Source organism: Megalops cyprinoides, chromosome 1 (genome assembly GCF_013368585.1).
Source record: "Megalops cyprinoides isolate fMegCyp1 chromosome 1, fMegCyp1.pri, whole genome shotgun sequence".
In the NCBI taxonomy this organism is placed as follows: domain Eukaryota; kingdom Metazoa; phylum Chordata; class Actinopteri; order Elopiformes; family Megalopidae; genus Megalops; species Megalops cyprinoides.
The window spans coordinates 69363959-69380744 of record NC_050583.1 but is presented as its reverse complement, the minus strand read 5'-3'; the positions used below and the strand labels follow the sequence as shown (position 1 = coordinate 69380744).

The 16786-nt window shown below is 39.4% G+C and overlaps 2 protein-coding genes across 6 annotated transcripts in view; both read right to left on the bottom strand.

Moving 5' to 3' along the window:
• Window positions 1-1001: 1001 nt before the first annotated feature.
• Window positions 1002-10191, bottom strand: ltv1 (LTV1 ribosome biogenesis factor). The gene is made up of 11 exons (XM_036537491.1): window positions 9996-10191; window positions 9049-9180; window positions 8495-8692; window positions 8116-8203; window positions 7403-7538; window positions 6162-6387; window positions 5079-5206; window positions 3746-3885; window positions 3151-3203; window positions 1595-1795; window positions 1002-1355 (listed from the first exon to the last, which is right to left on the bottom strand). The coding sequence occupies exons 1-11, from the start codon at window positions 9996-9998 to the stop codon at window positions 1242-1244; spliced, it is 1419 nt and encodes a 472-aa protein (XP_036393384.1). The 5' UTR covers window positions 9999-10191; the 3' UTR covers window positions 1002-1241.
• Window positions 10192-13388: 3197 nt separating this feature from the next.
• LOC118791879 (phosphatase and actin regulator 2-like) overlaps window positions 13389-16786 on the bottom strand; it is a 68243-nt gene continuing 64845 nt past the window's right edge. For all 5 annotated transcript variants that reach the window (XM_036549369.1, XM_036549395.1, XM_036549404.1 and 2 more), the window contains 4 exons: window positions 16392-16453; window positions 14775-14912; window positions 14499-14575; window positions 13389-14169 (listed from right to left, as the gene is read on the bottom strand). In XM_036549369.1, coding sequence (XP_036405262.1) covers window positions 14154-14169; window positions 14499-14575; window positions 14775-14912; window positions 16392-16453 — 293 coding nt within the window. In that variant the 3' untranslated portion in view covers window positions 13389-14153. The remainder of the gene's footprint in view (window positions 14170-14498; window positions 14576-14774; window positions 14913-16391; window positions 16454-16786) is intronic.

The following is a 16786-nucleotide window of genomic DNA, read 5'->3' as shown; positions in this document are numbered from 1 at the left end:
TGCAATGGTGTCCTATTACTGGTTGCATCAAGTTCAAAATTTTGGTGCTGGCATACAGGACAGTGAATGGGACAGCCCCCTCATACCTACAGTCTTCAAACTGTTTGTACTGGCCAGATCACTAGGCTCTGTAACCTTGGGGCATCGGACTGTCCCTTCCCGATGGAGTCACTCCTCAACCACAATGTCTCTCTGTACAGGCCCCAAGCGGTGGAATGAACTTCCCACATGTGTGAGGACAGCAGAATCGCTGGCCATCTTCTGACACAGACTGAAGACCCACTTCTTCAGACTGCATCTTGGTTCCATCTCAGTCCCCACCCCCTAACATCTGCTATTTGTATTTGTTGCTTAAGTTACGTGTAATATCGCACTGTGTTATGGATACTGTGATCTAGTGACTGATGTATGGTAGTGTGTACTTGCCTTCCCTTAGTTTCAGGTTAGCACAAGTTAACTTGTGATAGTGCTTGAATGGTGTTGTGCTCACATTCACTGGTCTGGCAGTATTGTTAGCCCGGTCTGACACTGTTCCTCATTCAACTTTAATGGATTCACTTCTCTTATGCTAGAAGTCACTCTTATCCAGAGTGTCTGCTAAATTAATGCAATGCCACAGTAGGCTTTTGTTCAGGAACTTAACCACCACAGTCATCCAATCAATGTCTTAACTGGATTCATTTTAGCTGCCTTCAGTTGAGGGTGAGGACACAACAGGAAAGCCTGCTTGAGAGCAGTAGCCCTGGTCTAAGGTTGTGATTGAACTGTGGCTGAATGGTTTCAGCTTTTTCTTCTTCCAGAAACTTTGTTCATAATTTTTTAATTTCTGAAGTATGAAAAACCAAAAACAAACACAAAACAAAATAACAAACATCCAAGTATTATCTTTAAACATGATTTTTCATTTTTACTTTTACTTTTACAGAAATGCAAATGTCATTCTTATAATAATAATGTTGAGAATGTTTAGATAGCAAGTACTGAAGTTATTAGATCTCTCCTATTACTCAATTATTACTCAATTACTCTCTCCTATTATCTCAATTAACAATGAGTATTTGCTTAAAATGCAACAACAGCAAGCATCAGAATGATGGCCTTAGGTCTGGAAAACTTTTTGGGATTGAATCCAGGGGTCTGAGACCACTCTTGTGAGGTGGGAAGGCAGTTTAGCATGTCCCTGAGCTGGGGTGCGTTCATTAAGTACCACTGATGACACCTGCACCCAGTCACACCCATAGTTACGACAATTTTAGACCTTGCATGTTATGGCGAAGGTTCATCTGTTCTTTCTCCTGCCGAGCCTTCTCTTGCTTGAAAGCCATCTTATTGGCCTTCTTTTCTGTTCTCCTTTCCTGTGGGAACAAAAAGTTACTGTACATTTTTGCATAAAATCATACAAAGCAATCAAAACTGAGACTTCATGTATACGTATCTAACATGCTGTAAAGGTTTTGTTAGGAGCCCAACACAGTACAAGCAATACCCAGTAGCAGACTACCATGTTCACAGAAATACTTCAGTAAATCAATACTGGGGATATTAAACCTTTCTGCAGTGCCCACACAATCACTGGGTCTGAGACACAGATCACCTTGCGCTCCTCTTTAATGGCCTGTTTCCTGGCCTTCTTCTCCTCCCTGCTCTCTTCTTTGTGTCGGGGCTGTGTGCAGACTCTAGGTAGGTCAGAGTCATTGATCCGCTCCATGCACTCTGCCTGCCTGGCTGTGAGGCCCTTTCTGGGCAGGACACCAAGTGGGATGCCTGTCTTACTGGACACTTTGATGGGCTTCAGCTGAAATACAAGCTCCATGTTACCTCTCAACCGTATCTTTGGATTTGATGATGATGATCATGATACTTTGTCAGACAAGTCTGAAATTTTTCTTGCATCACAACAACTCCATTTGCAACATCATAAAGAAGACAAGAATTAGGACAATGAAACAAAGATACATACATTTAACATTGCCATCACAAAGGACAATATTCAAAGTACATTTGATCTGGGATTAAGCTCCATGTTTAATTTCAGGATTGACTGATGCACAAAAGAGTGCTTCAGTCTAACCCAGGGGTGTCCAAACCTCTCCTGGAGGGCCACTTGTCAGGGGCGGAGCTATAGGCGGGGCAGGCGGGGCAGTTGCCCCTGGGCCCGGGCCCCTCCTGAGTTGCGGGGGGCCCTTCATGGCCCTGATGTGGGCCCCCTTTAATGCCCCGCCTGCCCCGCCTATAGCTCCGCCCCTGCCTATAGGCTATATAGGATTTAAAAAAAAAAAAAAAAAGTTTGTTCATACAAGTTGTGCATAAGTTTCTGAGTGCTTCGAAATTATATTTGAAAAAAAGTCTTGTTAGACTAGTCCACATGTGGTTCAGTATAGTGTTTATGTGGCTTTACGTATTGAATTTATTTGTAATGTATATAGTTTAGCCTAACCCAGCCTCTTAGGGAGCAAGCCAGCTCAACTAGGTGCCGGTCCCAAGCCCGGATTAATGGGGAGGGTTGGCATTAGGAATTATAGGTTAAACTATAATGAGAATAGATGATTAACTGTTTAATATTGGCCTATGGTTTTGCACTCCACTCTTGTCACTGGCATAGGCGGGGTTGGGGCCGGGGGGCCCTTGACCAATTTCTGCCCCAGGGCCCTTTGTAAAGTTGTTCCGCCACTGCCACTTGTCCTGCATGTTTTGGATCTCTCCCTGCTCCAACACAGCTGATTCAAATTATCAACTCGTTATGAACTCCTGAAGCTGCTGAATAACAAACTGATATTGAGTCCAATGCATGTAATTGAAAACTGTTAGCCAATTACCTAAACTAGCAGATGTGTCAAGTTTTACCTCATTTTCTCATGAGACATATTTTCACTGTGATTCATTTTTTATTGTTTATTAATCTGCACAGTAGTTACTGAAGGTTGTCTTCCAACATGCTTCTTTCTTGAATGAGTTGAGAAGCCATTTTGCCTGTTCTATAAAGATGGTTCTGCAAAATACATTTGTTAATACTCCTAATTTACACATATTAAACTGTGCAAGAGAAGCCAAGACCATCAAGTTTTCCTGGATGGGTCATTTAATGCTTATGAAATGACAGATCTTCCTAGCAACAGTGCAGTTAAATCAATTCATGGAGGTTGTTCCTACCTTGGGTGGATCTTGGATTATCTTTGGACGATTATACAAGTTTGAATAGGTACCTGGAGAGAAATATAGTGAGTAATCAAACAAAATGTGTAATATATGTAGCTATGAAATTAATGTTATACAAGGGCTGCAGGATTATGGTTGAGGGAGACCCACTGAAAGTGTGCCTCTTAGCAATACTGAACTCAAGTGTGTTAAACTGAAGCCCTAGAGGAGCCAAATGTATGCTAGTTTTTGTTCCAACCATTATCCAGGCTTAACTGCTCCAGTTACTTCATTAACATTTGACATACACATTGATGGTTTCCCAAAACTTGCTACAATAAAATACTGAGTATAAACCACATGTACAACCATCATGTGTAATATGCAAAAGCAAAAAATGAAAATGAGCATATGATTGGGCTAATTCAGTAATTAAGATCAAAGGTTCAAACATCAGGTACTAAGTTTGATGCCTCTACCATTAGTCACTAGTTCAAGACGATTGAATACAAGCTTGTTATTGTCATTTGTATGACATGAGAGAGCCCTGCGAACATTTGATGTTGACCATTTACACTGAACTACACAGTCCTGGTAAAAATGTTCTTACTGATTATGGATTCACAATCCCACTTCTCTGTGGGCTCCTCCATCACTATAGTCTCTGTCTTCTGTTCTTCTTCATCATCATCATCTTCATCCTTCACCACATTAAGTTCTTTTGGGCCTAAGTCATCAGGCTTCTGGTATCTACACACACACACACACACACACACACACACACACACACACACACACACACACACACACACACACACACACACACACACAAACAAACAAACAAACAAACAAATAGTCGGCAGTGGTGACCAAAAAGGGTGACGTACAAGAGAATTTTTGGACATTGTGGGCCAACCAAGCAGCAGAATTCTGTATAAGCTGCATGAGACTGACTGAACATGCAGGGAGGGCAGCAACGAGGGAGTTGCATTAGTCTAGGCAGAGAAGAACCAGAGCTTTTACGACAAGTTGGGTTGAGTAGGTGGTGAGGAGGGGTAGAATCGGCATGTTCTGCTGCCTGTCGCTGTGCTGTGTGTGTATGTCAGATCACTATCAAGTGTCACTTCAAGGGCCTTGACAGTCCATGAGACTGACACTGTGGTGTTTTCCAGGGTGATGATACGATCTTGAATGGAGAAGACAGCTACAGAAGTATGGTCTAGGACATACTGAGTCTCAGGTGATGTTTAGACATCCACAATGAAACTTCAGCTAGGCAAGCTGAGATGCCTGACAAAACCTGGCAATCAGATTGAGGAAAAGAGAGAAAAAGTTGTGTCATCAGCATAACACTGGATCCAAGGGGTTGATACGGCTCCTCTAAAGGATACTTAACAGGTGTGTTGATGAAATTCAGCTGAGAACTTTGCCTGAGATGCCCACTGTCACCAAGGAAGGCAGGAGAATATCATGATTACTATGTCAAAGGCCACAGAAAGGTCTAAGAATTGAGGACTGTCAGACAGACAGGAAGGTATCCCTTGCAGAGCAAAGGGCATTTGTGACAGAAGGAGAGCCGTTTCAGTGGAACTGCTAGCCCTGAAAGCAGATTAACTGGGGTCACGCAGAGAACATTTGAAAGCTGACTGAAGGCATACTTTGGCTTTTACGACAACTATTAAATCCATGATTAGGTAAAATGTTTTTATGATTCTTAATGCTGGAACACCCACAGCATTAAGTCTGCACCTATCTCTGTCACTGCATGAACAACTTATGTGCATCTGTCTATGGTTTCCTCATCCAAAAAATATGTTTCTGTTCCCTGAACATTAGTAACTTTTCTCCCCATTGTTTTCCGTAAACATTTATCATTGGTTGCCTGACATATGGCAGTGCCCGAGACTGTTCCAAGGTAAACCAAACCATTGTCCTGTACTCACTCTTTCTCCATCTGTTTATAGTAGTCTTTAATGACTTCCTCCAAGCGAGCACTGCTTGGGTCTATGAACCCTTCCAGCTCTGCGTTATCCAGGGCCCCAATCTCATCATCATCAAACTGCTCAAAGAACTACAAGAAGGGGGGGGGGATGAGAAAAACATGCACAACATTACTCAAGGATGTACAAGTGATCCATGGTTTGAGCCTTAAGGTTGCAGCCCAGAAAGCATTTTTTCTGCCAAACAGAAAATAGCATAGAACGTACCACAGCAGAATGAGAAACTGTGACTTGGGACTTTGTGCAGATTGGATGGGCCTGTCATTTGCTAGATAAGGAGCCAGCCACTTCATTACTTGGGCTCAGCCAACTGAACAGCCCAGCTGAAAGGATTAGTACATTTTTACAAAGGTAAAATTTAATCCTTTTAGTAGTTATGATTTTGTAGGACACCCAGCAATCTTGACGGGCTGTTGACAGGTTGCTGGAGTTCATCCAAACCTCTGCTTAAGAGCGATACACTTGAGTGCGCTCACCCCAAGTCTAAATTAAAGATAGCACCTTAAATTAAATTAGAAACAATGATTCTATTTGTCAAAGTGGAGTTAATTCACACACTAAAAACCCACATTAAGTCAAAACGTATTTGCAAATTTGCAGTAAGTGCTGCTAAGGCAGAATGAAGAACACAATGTTTGAGCTTGGTTATATTGAATTCTCAACATTCTGAACAATTAGCATTATTAGGATATTTGACTCCAGCTCTGAGGTTTCAAGATATTAAAAAGGTGAAAATTACAGCCAAAGAAATTTAACAGATTAGCAGATATTATTTGTTGTGAGTGACAAATGAATGATTTAAATTGCTGCTCCTCATCTAAACTGAACTTCACTGCATTGTTCATTTACAAAGCAGACATTAATCCAGGTCAAATTACACTTTTTTACATTACATTTTTGAAGCACTACTTCTGAAGGGTAATTACTAAAGCACTCCATGGACTACAATGAGAACATTTCAAAGGTGTTTGTAATGCAATGTAAATGCCTAATTTGTCAAGGCTCTAGGTGAAGAAACCCACTTACCTTCTCAAAGCGGTCATCCAGTAGGGTGAGCTGCTCGTTCCTCCGCATGACCGATGAGGTGAGGGAGTACTCTGTGAAGCGGCTCTTTGTTTCCTCATCTGCAAACAGAAACTCCCTCTTCTGGCAGTCCCCGTCCTCTGAGAGGGGACCGTCTGAATCGTAGTTGCCCTCCTCTTCCTCCTCGCTGCTCTCAGTCTCATCTGTGTCCTCCCACTCATCACTGTCACTGCAGTGGGAAAGACAATGACATATTGCCTGTTGTCTGAAGACAAGCGGGCTGCGCTAATACAACACTGCACCATTTTGCCTTCACAGCTTGCGGTATTTAACACAGGAAAAACTTCAGAATGTGTCACATCCCTTTTCAGTAATCCTACCTCAGTCTTTCCTTTGACTTATATTTAAATGTTACTCCATGCACAAATTGTGCCTCAAAACAGCGTTTATGAACACAGTACTCAAATGTACCTCTAATAATATTCTTACACCTACTATCAACGTGTTTTTAAGGTTCCAAACGTCCACACCAGAAACTGGTCTGCACAAACCCACAGTAATTAACACATACATACACATATTGTTAAATCATTAATTTAATCATTTTGAACAGTGCAAATTCATTCAATGTATGTTAATCCAGTTTACCAGCAGCAAGACATGTTGTCATTTCTTCTCATTCATTCCATAATAATAATTAAAAAATGCTTTCATTTGACTGAATAATTCTTCTGTTTAATGTTCACCACAGTTCTATTTGCTTACAATAACCTCTCAAATTCCCATGAGATGTGTCAGATGCATTAAGCCTGCATTTTTTAAAGGTTGCCAATTTAGAAACAAACTTCTTTTGAGGAGAATGTGAAAACAAGCAGCAAGAAGTAAGTTCAGAGGAAAGCTGTGTTTCTGAGAGGACAGTGCTGAGTTTTCATTTTCACAGAAACTCTAGGCTGGATACAGTGGGTAAAAACTGAAAATACTACAGAAGGCGCCTTTCTGTACCTATATATTCAAGCAAACACAGGTAGCACAACATGACAACTGCCAACAAAGATGAAAGTTGACAGAATGGTATGTCAAAACAGTCAGGGGGAGGTCCATCATGAAATTGCATGAGTGCCTTTCAAAAGGACTTAGAAACAGGTATGGAAAATTCAGTTGCAGACACTCTATTCACACCACTAAACACAGGCGGTTCAGATGCTCAGTTTGTCTGTGCAAACAAAAAGAAGCCTCACACTTACTCTATGTCAGCATCTCCAGCTCCAACATCAGTAGCCTTCAAAACAAAGTCATCATCAAGCATGTTGTCTGGATCATCAAAATCGAAATCTTCATCTAGAGCCGCCACAATATCTGGATCCATGTCTAGCCTGGGGCCTTTAGGAAAGGGGATAAAAGAAAATCTGATTTCCTGTTGCCTCTGCTTAGGTAATGCTTATCCAAGCATGACACCTACTGAAAGAACACTAACATAATAAAGTCCCATATTTTATCCTTGTTTTTCTTTCATTACCCATATATAGGGCTGGCAAGCAGTCAATTCTGAATAGATATGTGCAGTTGAGAATACTTGAGAATGCATTCATTTGTTCGAACTCAGGCATTTACTTTGGTATCTTGTGGCTGTCCTACATTTTTGCTGAGGCTTTTAATGTACCCATATCTGTGATGGAACAGAAACCTGTGCATCTCAGGCTTCTTAAAGGCAGAATTTACATCAGCCAACAAACTGAAATGTGGACACCACTACCCAATGGGAAAACTGCACCTATTTCACACCTTGGTAGGCTAAGTATGTTACAAAGCCTCCATAAATGAGTTTTAATCTCAGACCAAAGGAAACCAAAGCTACCATTCTCCTAATGCAGTGAGCTGTAGAGAGATTGTCTCCCTTTAACCTGAACATTTCAATTCAATTCAGGGTTCGAAGGAAGATTAGAGACACAAAACCCACCTGATATAGGTGCCGCTTTGTTCAACAGACCCACTTCCTCCTCAAACTCAGAGGCAAAAACAGAGGAGGGCAGATTGATGGAGACTGCCTGTTAAATGATACCACAAGAAAAAAAGTTTTGCAGAGAGAATTTCACCACTTCACACTTTCACTGCCAGACATGCATAAGTCACCAAACAGTAATATAGCTGATTTTACAATATGGATCCCCTCGAAAAAAATGGGACTCCATACCAAATGTTGCATTAACAAAAAAGCAATGGAGCTTAAGATGCAAAAGATGACATAAGTTGTGATGACTGCACTTGTCAGGAGTGGTACAATTTTTAAATTTGTTTTGGTCCTCAAAGAGTAAGAGAAGTATTGGAATGTGCCTTACAGGAAGTGTGTGAGCCACATCCTCCTCCACCACATTTCCATCTTCAGTGATGAGCAGTCGACCCTCTCTCTGTGGTACGCCAGAGAACACTAGCTCTGTGGTCTGTGAGGCCTCTTTCAGGTGCTGCAGATAGTCATAGTCGTCATCGAAGAACACGCCAAACTGCCTCTGCACCTCCCTCCGCTTCTCGGCCTCTGCCTAGACACAGCATCAGGTTGGTGAGACACCTTTTGACAATAGGGAGATGACTTTTTTAAACCAGGTAGTGCCACTAAGATTTAAAATCTTTTACAAGGGAGACCTGGCCAAGAGGACAGCTCATTACATCAGGGACATACATACAACAACAGACACCGATGATGCACAATAAAATAAAGCTTATCTATACTTAAAAACAAATACACACACACAAGGAAATTTAGGTACAGGCTGCTGGGCTCACCCAATGTCCTTTTTGTGTGCCTTGATCTGACACACTTGTTAACATACCCTCTGACAGGAAAATGTTTGTAATAAGGGCTTCCTCAGCAGCAGCCACATCCTGGGAGCCTTACCTTGTGGGCAGGCAACAACACATGTTGAGGGGCCTTCTCATCAGCCACCAATGGATCTCTCTGGCTTCTGTGGACCAAGTGAAAGGTCACAGCCTTCTTCTTTTCAATGAATGATTTCTTCTTTCTGTGAGGCTAAAAGGAAGAAGCAAATCTCTTACAGTATTACAACAGATCAGCATTTCCAAACCATGGCTCTGTGGAAACACAATGTAATGTATATGATTTGGTTGGTACAATGGTTTCTGTCCCAACTAATTATCAACATTAATTTAATATAATTGGATGAACTGTTGACTAAATACTACTGATGTTACCTGGCAGTCATCTACCTAAACAGTAAGGTGAATGTGTAGTATGAGGTATGTTGTCGGCTGAGAAACGAATTCTTCCAGACGTCATCGAACATCTGTTTCATAATATTCATACATATTTTGAGTTAATTTGGTAGCTGCTTTCACCTTTCAGTGACACACCAGCCATACAACACATTACTCCTCTTAAAAATAAAAGTACATAGCTTTTGATTTGTTAGGTATCTAGCTGTCAATTGATATAAAAACTGTATTAACTAATAAGTAATTACATCTAATTACCTAGCCAGTTGGTTAACTAACTTGCTAACTAATTACTAGCCAGTCAGATATTTAGCAATTCCATTTTGGCTAAAGCATTTGCGTCATATCCTTATCATTTACGTTCTCTCTTAAGTACTGATTTTAGCGAAACTTCAAAATACTCTGGAAAAAGTGTAAATAGCTGGCTAAACTGATAGACTGACATCGATGGAAAGCACGCGTATCATAAACACCAACACACACAGGCACCTAGCCGTCTAGCGACAAGATTATCAAAAATTAGTTAAGAGAGAAATCATTTATTAATCCTTGCAATTTAGGAAAATGTGTCTGTTTAAAATAAAGCATTGTTAAGTAGCCAGCGTTTCTTACCATGTTCCAACGAAGTTTAGTTATATTAGACTTAACAGTGATCCATGCACAGTTTTTAAGCTACAGTACAAGGTGAAACATAACAAATAGAATTTTACTTTTATGTCTCAAAACAGCATGTATTCTCCACAGCATTTAGTAACTGAATAGCTCAAGTACTTTTAGCTACAAGCGATGTTGAAGTCTAACACGCTGTTTCCACCATGATAGAAAGAACGATTTCGTGGGAATAGGGGACTCAATTAGCTAAAATTAACTTTAGCTTCTACCTACTATCTAACTCTTTCATCAGAAAACAACATAATTATTTAAATACACCTAAAATATGAAGGCATATTTGTTTACACATAGATTAGTAACACAGTCCAATTTTGAGGAATTTGTAGCTATTATACTTCCCCTAAAATTTGGTTCTAACCGGTAGACTAGAGAAATCAAGCATGAGCAACGGATGTGACGTGACCGTTGTCGAATGGTTGCTAGTAGGCATGACTAATGTATCTCACAAAACTGTCGTGTAGCTATTATGCGGAAGGTAAACACGTGGGTATGTTTGCTGTCGGGCTGATTTAAATTTTAAATCTTATAGCGTCTTAATCTTAATGCCGTTGTCACATTCAGTGGAAAGAGGGACTCAGGTGTACACCAGGACTTTTTTGTCCAAATATCTGGTTCACTTGCTAAGAACCCCGAAATAAACATAGTATTTAGGAATTATCCCTTGCAGAAAAATAAACGCAATGTAGATACAACGGTGCAAAAACCCTGACAGATCTGAGCTGAATGTCCTATAAATGTAACAAAGCCGTTAGGTCAATTTAATACATACATAAAATTTAGTAAATACACATGTTAAAATAATTCTTGTCTGCCTTCCAATTCGTTGAGATTCAGATACGATGAGATATATGATGTAATAAACATGTTCTGTTATAGAAGACTAAAAATCAGTGAAGTAACTTTAATATTTGCCAAATTACATTACATTATTACATTATTTGTACAAATATTTGTATCTACTGTACACCTTCCCGGAATTAAAGTACTTTATGTGAGTGATTTTGGATTCATAATCACTGCCTGCTGTCAGGCTGATAGGGCCTTGGACCTCAAACATTTGGAAACTTCTTGTGTAAGAACCCTCCCTTTAAAGAAATGGCAGTACTGTTCTGACAGACTACTAGTTAGAGACACCCTGTACAGGTACCAAAGTACTAGACAAAGACTACCATCAGACACAGAGATGATGTTCTCAGCATGAGCATCTTAATTTCAGTGAAAACATACCACTGACAAGCATGTTTACATAGCACATGATATGACCCAGTGTCATCAAGGCGTAGTCTGACAAATCTATTTCTTGAATATCTCAGACTTTGACATCTGAACCACTTTCCTCACAGCATGTTGTAGTAAGTATTTGTGTATCTTTTTTTGGCAGGGTAACTGAATTTCTTGATAGTGGGTAAAGTCTCTTGATAATTGATGCTACAGAGATTTTTTTTATCTTAACCTTGTGCATCTCCATTTGCAGCTCATGGTAAGTAACATGATTGCTTTTGAAGCATCTATGGAATTCCAGAGACATTATGTAGGATTACCTTTCCAGGAAATTATTCAGATATAGTTGTATGGCATGAATAAATACATTTAGTCATTGTGTGCGTGTGTGTGTGTGTGTTGGGGGGTGTTTAACATTTGATTATTTGTAAAGTATATGCTTTTGCACAGTGAAGACTAGATAGTATTCAAATGCAGTGAATTTCCATTTATTCATACAAAATGTGGTAATTGTAGCCTTCTTATGTTGTAATAGTGTTTCACTGTAATTGCACTAACAGGCAAACTATTTTAATTATCATTTTAAATCATGTTTTAATATAGTCTGAGGGAACTGAAACCATGCATGGAGATGAAAAGGATTATCCAAGAGGAGCAAGTCAAAAGGCGCTCCAAGTAAAAGGGAGTTTGGTTCATTTGCTAAGCAAGGCTAATTCAATTAATGTATCAAGGTAGTTGTAGCTGTAGTTGAATGTATCTTAAAAGAAAAAGAAGAAAAGTAAAAACAATCAATTGACATACTAAATAACATTTTTAAAAGCAAAATGCTGTGACTGACTGCAAGTGATATCTTGGGATATATGTAAAAGTCTCAATTTTCAACTTTCTACTGTACAGAGAGCCAACTCTCTCTTCCCACAAAAATGTTTTTATGTCAGATTAACAGGAAGATAAAACACCAAAAAACATCACGCAGTCCCCCCTGCTTTCATCTAGCCCTTTTTATTGAGCACATGGGTTTCACAGACAAACTGTACAGTAGACAGCCTGTCCAGCAGCCTAGGCAACTCCTGTTCCATTGTCCCCACATAGCTCCGCTCCAGGATTTACAGCTGCTGATACAAGACATTTTTGCAACATTTAACTTTAGCAAAGCTTAGTTATATTCATAAATGTGGGATTGAAAACACAGATGCACATAATAAAATCTGTATTCCAGTGCTTAGCATTTACATGGTTTGGTTGTTTCTTTATAAAATTCAAATGCAAAGGACTTCTCAGTTTAGCATTCTTCAGTTTTTCCATGGGAAGACAAAACTGGTGTTTAGTTAGATGTGCTGAGCATTTCTATTGCAGCCTTGCAAAGGCCACTCATTTGTGTATGCCTGGAACACCCATCCAAAAACTTTCCCTGGGTTCATATTCAAATACTTTCTTTTTCCTGATGGCAAAATATATTTAACACTCCAACCACACACAGAGACATTAACTAAATGACAATCTTACAGTACTGAGAACATCCAAAGGCAGACTTTTGCCATCTTCATGGAGTTGCCCTTGTCATGGCTCCTGGAACTTTGTGACTTTTCAGCATAGTACATTTAAAATGAACAAATACTGTCAATTTTGTTTCCAGCAGTGAGAAAACAGAACATGTAAATCGATGTAATGAGACGGAGTGAGGAGATATGGGTCAGGACAATTCACCGTTTAGTGAAGCACAGTATAGCATTCAGAGAGAAACATGGTTTGGGGAGAAAAAAATGTGCATATAGTGAACAGTGGGAACAATCTGGATGTCTGTACTGTGCTTTATGTGGTCTACTATGCAAAGTATACAGACTGGGACAAAAATTACACACACTAAACCACTTAAAACATTTTATGGGCTTAAATGCTGCAAATATATGTTTAGGGTGTATACAGTTGCCATAGGATACAATACAATATGTAATTTGATTGATTATTAGCTATAATTCTTAGCAAAATGAATTATCCCACTTAAGGTATACTAGTTTTTCTTTTAAAAATAAGATGTTTATTTGGGAGGATAATGGTCAAATTTCACAGTAAACAATTTCAGCAGACTTGTGTGGTCTGAATTACATTACAATACTTTACTTTACAATACTTTTTGTTAAAACAAGTCTGCGTATAGTACTTTCAGTCTGCCTAACCTAGCAGCCCAGGGATGAACAAAATGTAAGTGTGGACACTCTAGATGGACACTCATGATGGCAATATGCTTTACCTTCTCCCAAAGTGCATAAAATCCTCTTATTTTATGAGGCATGGTGCAAATATACATTTACAAATATCCAATTTTTTGTCTGATTTACACTTATGGACAAGTATTAATGCTTAGCATGCATCTCCTGACAAACATGCTGTTGACATTTATTGACACAGTGTGGTGTTACTATGCCAATATTTATAAATGTATACCCTTTCCTGGATTTTATTTAAAAAAAAAAAAAAAAGAGGACATGTACACGGCCATGTGCGTTGGGTACTGTCCCTCCATTGGTCACAATAATGTATCCTCCAAGAGAGATGCCAATAAAAAAAATCTAGGTCTTTGGGCTGTTCAGCTCATTCCTGGCAGTACAGAGACTCCTTCCACATTCAAAGTGTTTATATACACTGTCCTTCTGTCAGGCAGTTTAAGATACACAGCCTGAGCCAGATAGTCATGTCCAGAAGCCAGCCACTGATTTATCTAACTGGAGGTGGACTGTCCTCCAAGTTGTAGAGATCCATGGCATTAATTCTGTTTCCAGTATGTGAGGGCCCAGGCCAGTGGGTCTTTGTGGCCCTTGCTGGGGCTTCCAGCAAGTCCTTTGTGAGCTGTGTCTTGGACCCTGGATATCCCTGGCATCAGGGGCGATGGAACCTGCCGAGAACATTTTCAAAGACTGATGAAGCACAGACACAGTTCAGTATGTTTTCAGCCTAAGAATGTGTGATTTGAGGGACCCTGTGAACTTCACTTAAACTGTAACACCGTTAGGTTGTGAAACAATTAACAATTAAAGTATCAGACAGGAACCATTGCCCAGCATGTGGACCAAAATTTTGAGTTTTAAAGCATGATACAGAAAACCTGAATGGCTTCAGTATTCATCCATCTATATTAATGGACAATGTGTAAAGAGTACAGTATTCTGGATCCATGATTCTGTGAACTGAGTAGGCAATATAATACAAAACTGAGCCACTTACCTTGTGAACTGTTTGCTTTCTTCATGCACTTCCATCTCCTTGCTTTTAAACTCATTGAGCTCCTTCCGAATAGCAGCCTGCAATTTGGGGGGGGGGGGGGGTGCGAGATAAGAACCATTGGACGTTTCAAGATCATGGGGTCAAAGCTAGCGTGTGCTGGCCTGCCACTTTCAGCATCAGAACACTCTGCATTACAGTTCAGTTGCTGTACAAGTGCCCCCGCTTCAAGGGGTGCCACTGGGTGGAAAGGATTGTGGGAAACAAAACCAAGCTTACTTTATCGGCTGGAGTCAGCCTGGTCCACGGCTTGTCAGCACGACGGTCATAGTCCTTGGCATCTGTGACTTCCACGTACTCATTGAAGCGCAGGATCCGCCGGGCCACCAGCTCCGCAACTGTGGGTCTCACACTCAACTGTCACCAACAAACAGAGACCTCAGTGGATGAGAATGGCCTATAGAAAAGAACCCCATGTCCCCATGCCGCAAAGAGCACAGCTAAGAGACCTGAGATCAAAGAGTCGTGGGTTTGAATCCCAGATGGAAAAGCTGTGGCTGTACTTTGCCTCACAGCAATTGCTCCAGTAACACTCTGATTATACTGCTCCAGATATTAAAGATACTGTAAAATAACTGTATACTCTATAAAAATTTGTATACTTGTATACTCTGTCACAGTCTATATCTATATCTGAGGCTATATCTAGCCTCATTCTAACCATCTGTAGGGTTGGTTTTGTCCTTCAAAATGCTCTCTGGTTTCTCATTTTTGTAAGGTACTGCAGGGAGTTACCAATATTAAGCATATACTCATTTCATATAGGTGACAAAACAGATGTTTAGAAAATTCAACAGAACACAAAAACAGGAGCTCTGGAACAGTGGGAGTAGGAACAATATCACATAACAGTGCTTCATAAAGTTATGCCTTTATTATGAGGCACATTCACCATGCTTGAACTGCCAATAAATGAGATGATGCCCCACTCAAGTGCAACAACAAAGAATTGATCCCATCCAAGTATTTGAATATATAATACATGCAAACAATAATAATAATACATGCTTGCATATGCACATTTCTCCCTCTGACCACTAGATGGGGCAATGTACTTAAAAGCTGTTTCTCTCAGTTTAAAATTTGTTGGTATTTGGCCTCTGTGTTTTTCAAACACAGAGATCAGTATATTATAAATAAGAATCAAAGTCTCCCTTTTTAAAACACCAGAGGCTATGATTATAAAGTCTTTCCACCGATACAAATTCAATGAAATGTAATTTTGACATGAACAAGACTTGATGGTGTTAAATATGTTATTTTAGAAGGCAAAAATACCAAGGAGATTATTTACATAGGACTTTGTTACTGTTTGTTACTTTAAACATGAAAAAAAGCATCTGTCAAACTGAAGAATTAAAATTCACTGTATTTTCTGTACAAGAGACAAGTTTTAATGCACCAGTAGAGGGCACTCTAAACTTCGGTTGCCACAACACTCAAACCATGGATAATTAGCCATGATAATTAGAGATAATCAGCACTGAATGGTGTTCTTTGGAAAATAGAAGTTGTGCATTCTTGTAAACAGAAATATGAGGAAAATATGAATACATATTACATTAAAATTGTTATGCTTCACCTAAATCAAGAGAAAAATATTACTAACTACATCTGTAACTTTAAAATAGATCAACTTCATTAATCACACTTGTACTTTATGCATAATTAGTAAATAATGAAAGACATGTAAAAAATATTTATGAATTCATAAAACTTAATTTCATAACAGTGACTATGCTGGTGAATTGTAATGTAAAGTGTAAAGAATCTTCTAATGGAGTTAAGTTTATTTAGGCATTACCATAACTTGTCATTACTGATCAAACCATATACCTTTCGAGTGAGTCTTCTTTTAATCTCCTGTTTGGCTTCATGCTCCTCCTCTTCGTTCTTCTCTGTAATGATAAACAAAATTCTCCTACTGGAATGCTTTTAATATCCAGTCATTTTAATATATGAATATGAAGATTTTCTAGGCTAATTCAGGATGATGTGTAATGGTTACCATTTCACAATATACACAATATTCAATAGTCTATCTATTTGTACTCAAGCCATAAACACAGCTCCTTAAAACAGAATCATAAGAACCTCTAACCTACTCTTACCTGGTTTTTAGTTTAAAAACTAACATAAAGAGAAAATAAAGAGAGTGAGAACAGCTGTGAGAATGCTGTGTACAAGCCACTGACTTATTGCCACCTGTCCTGTAGGCCAATGCAGAATAT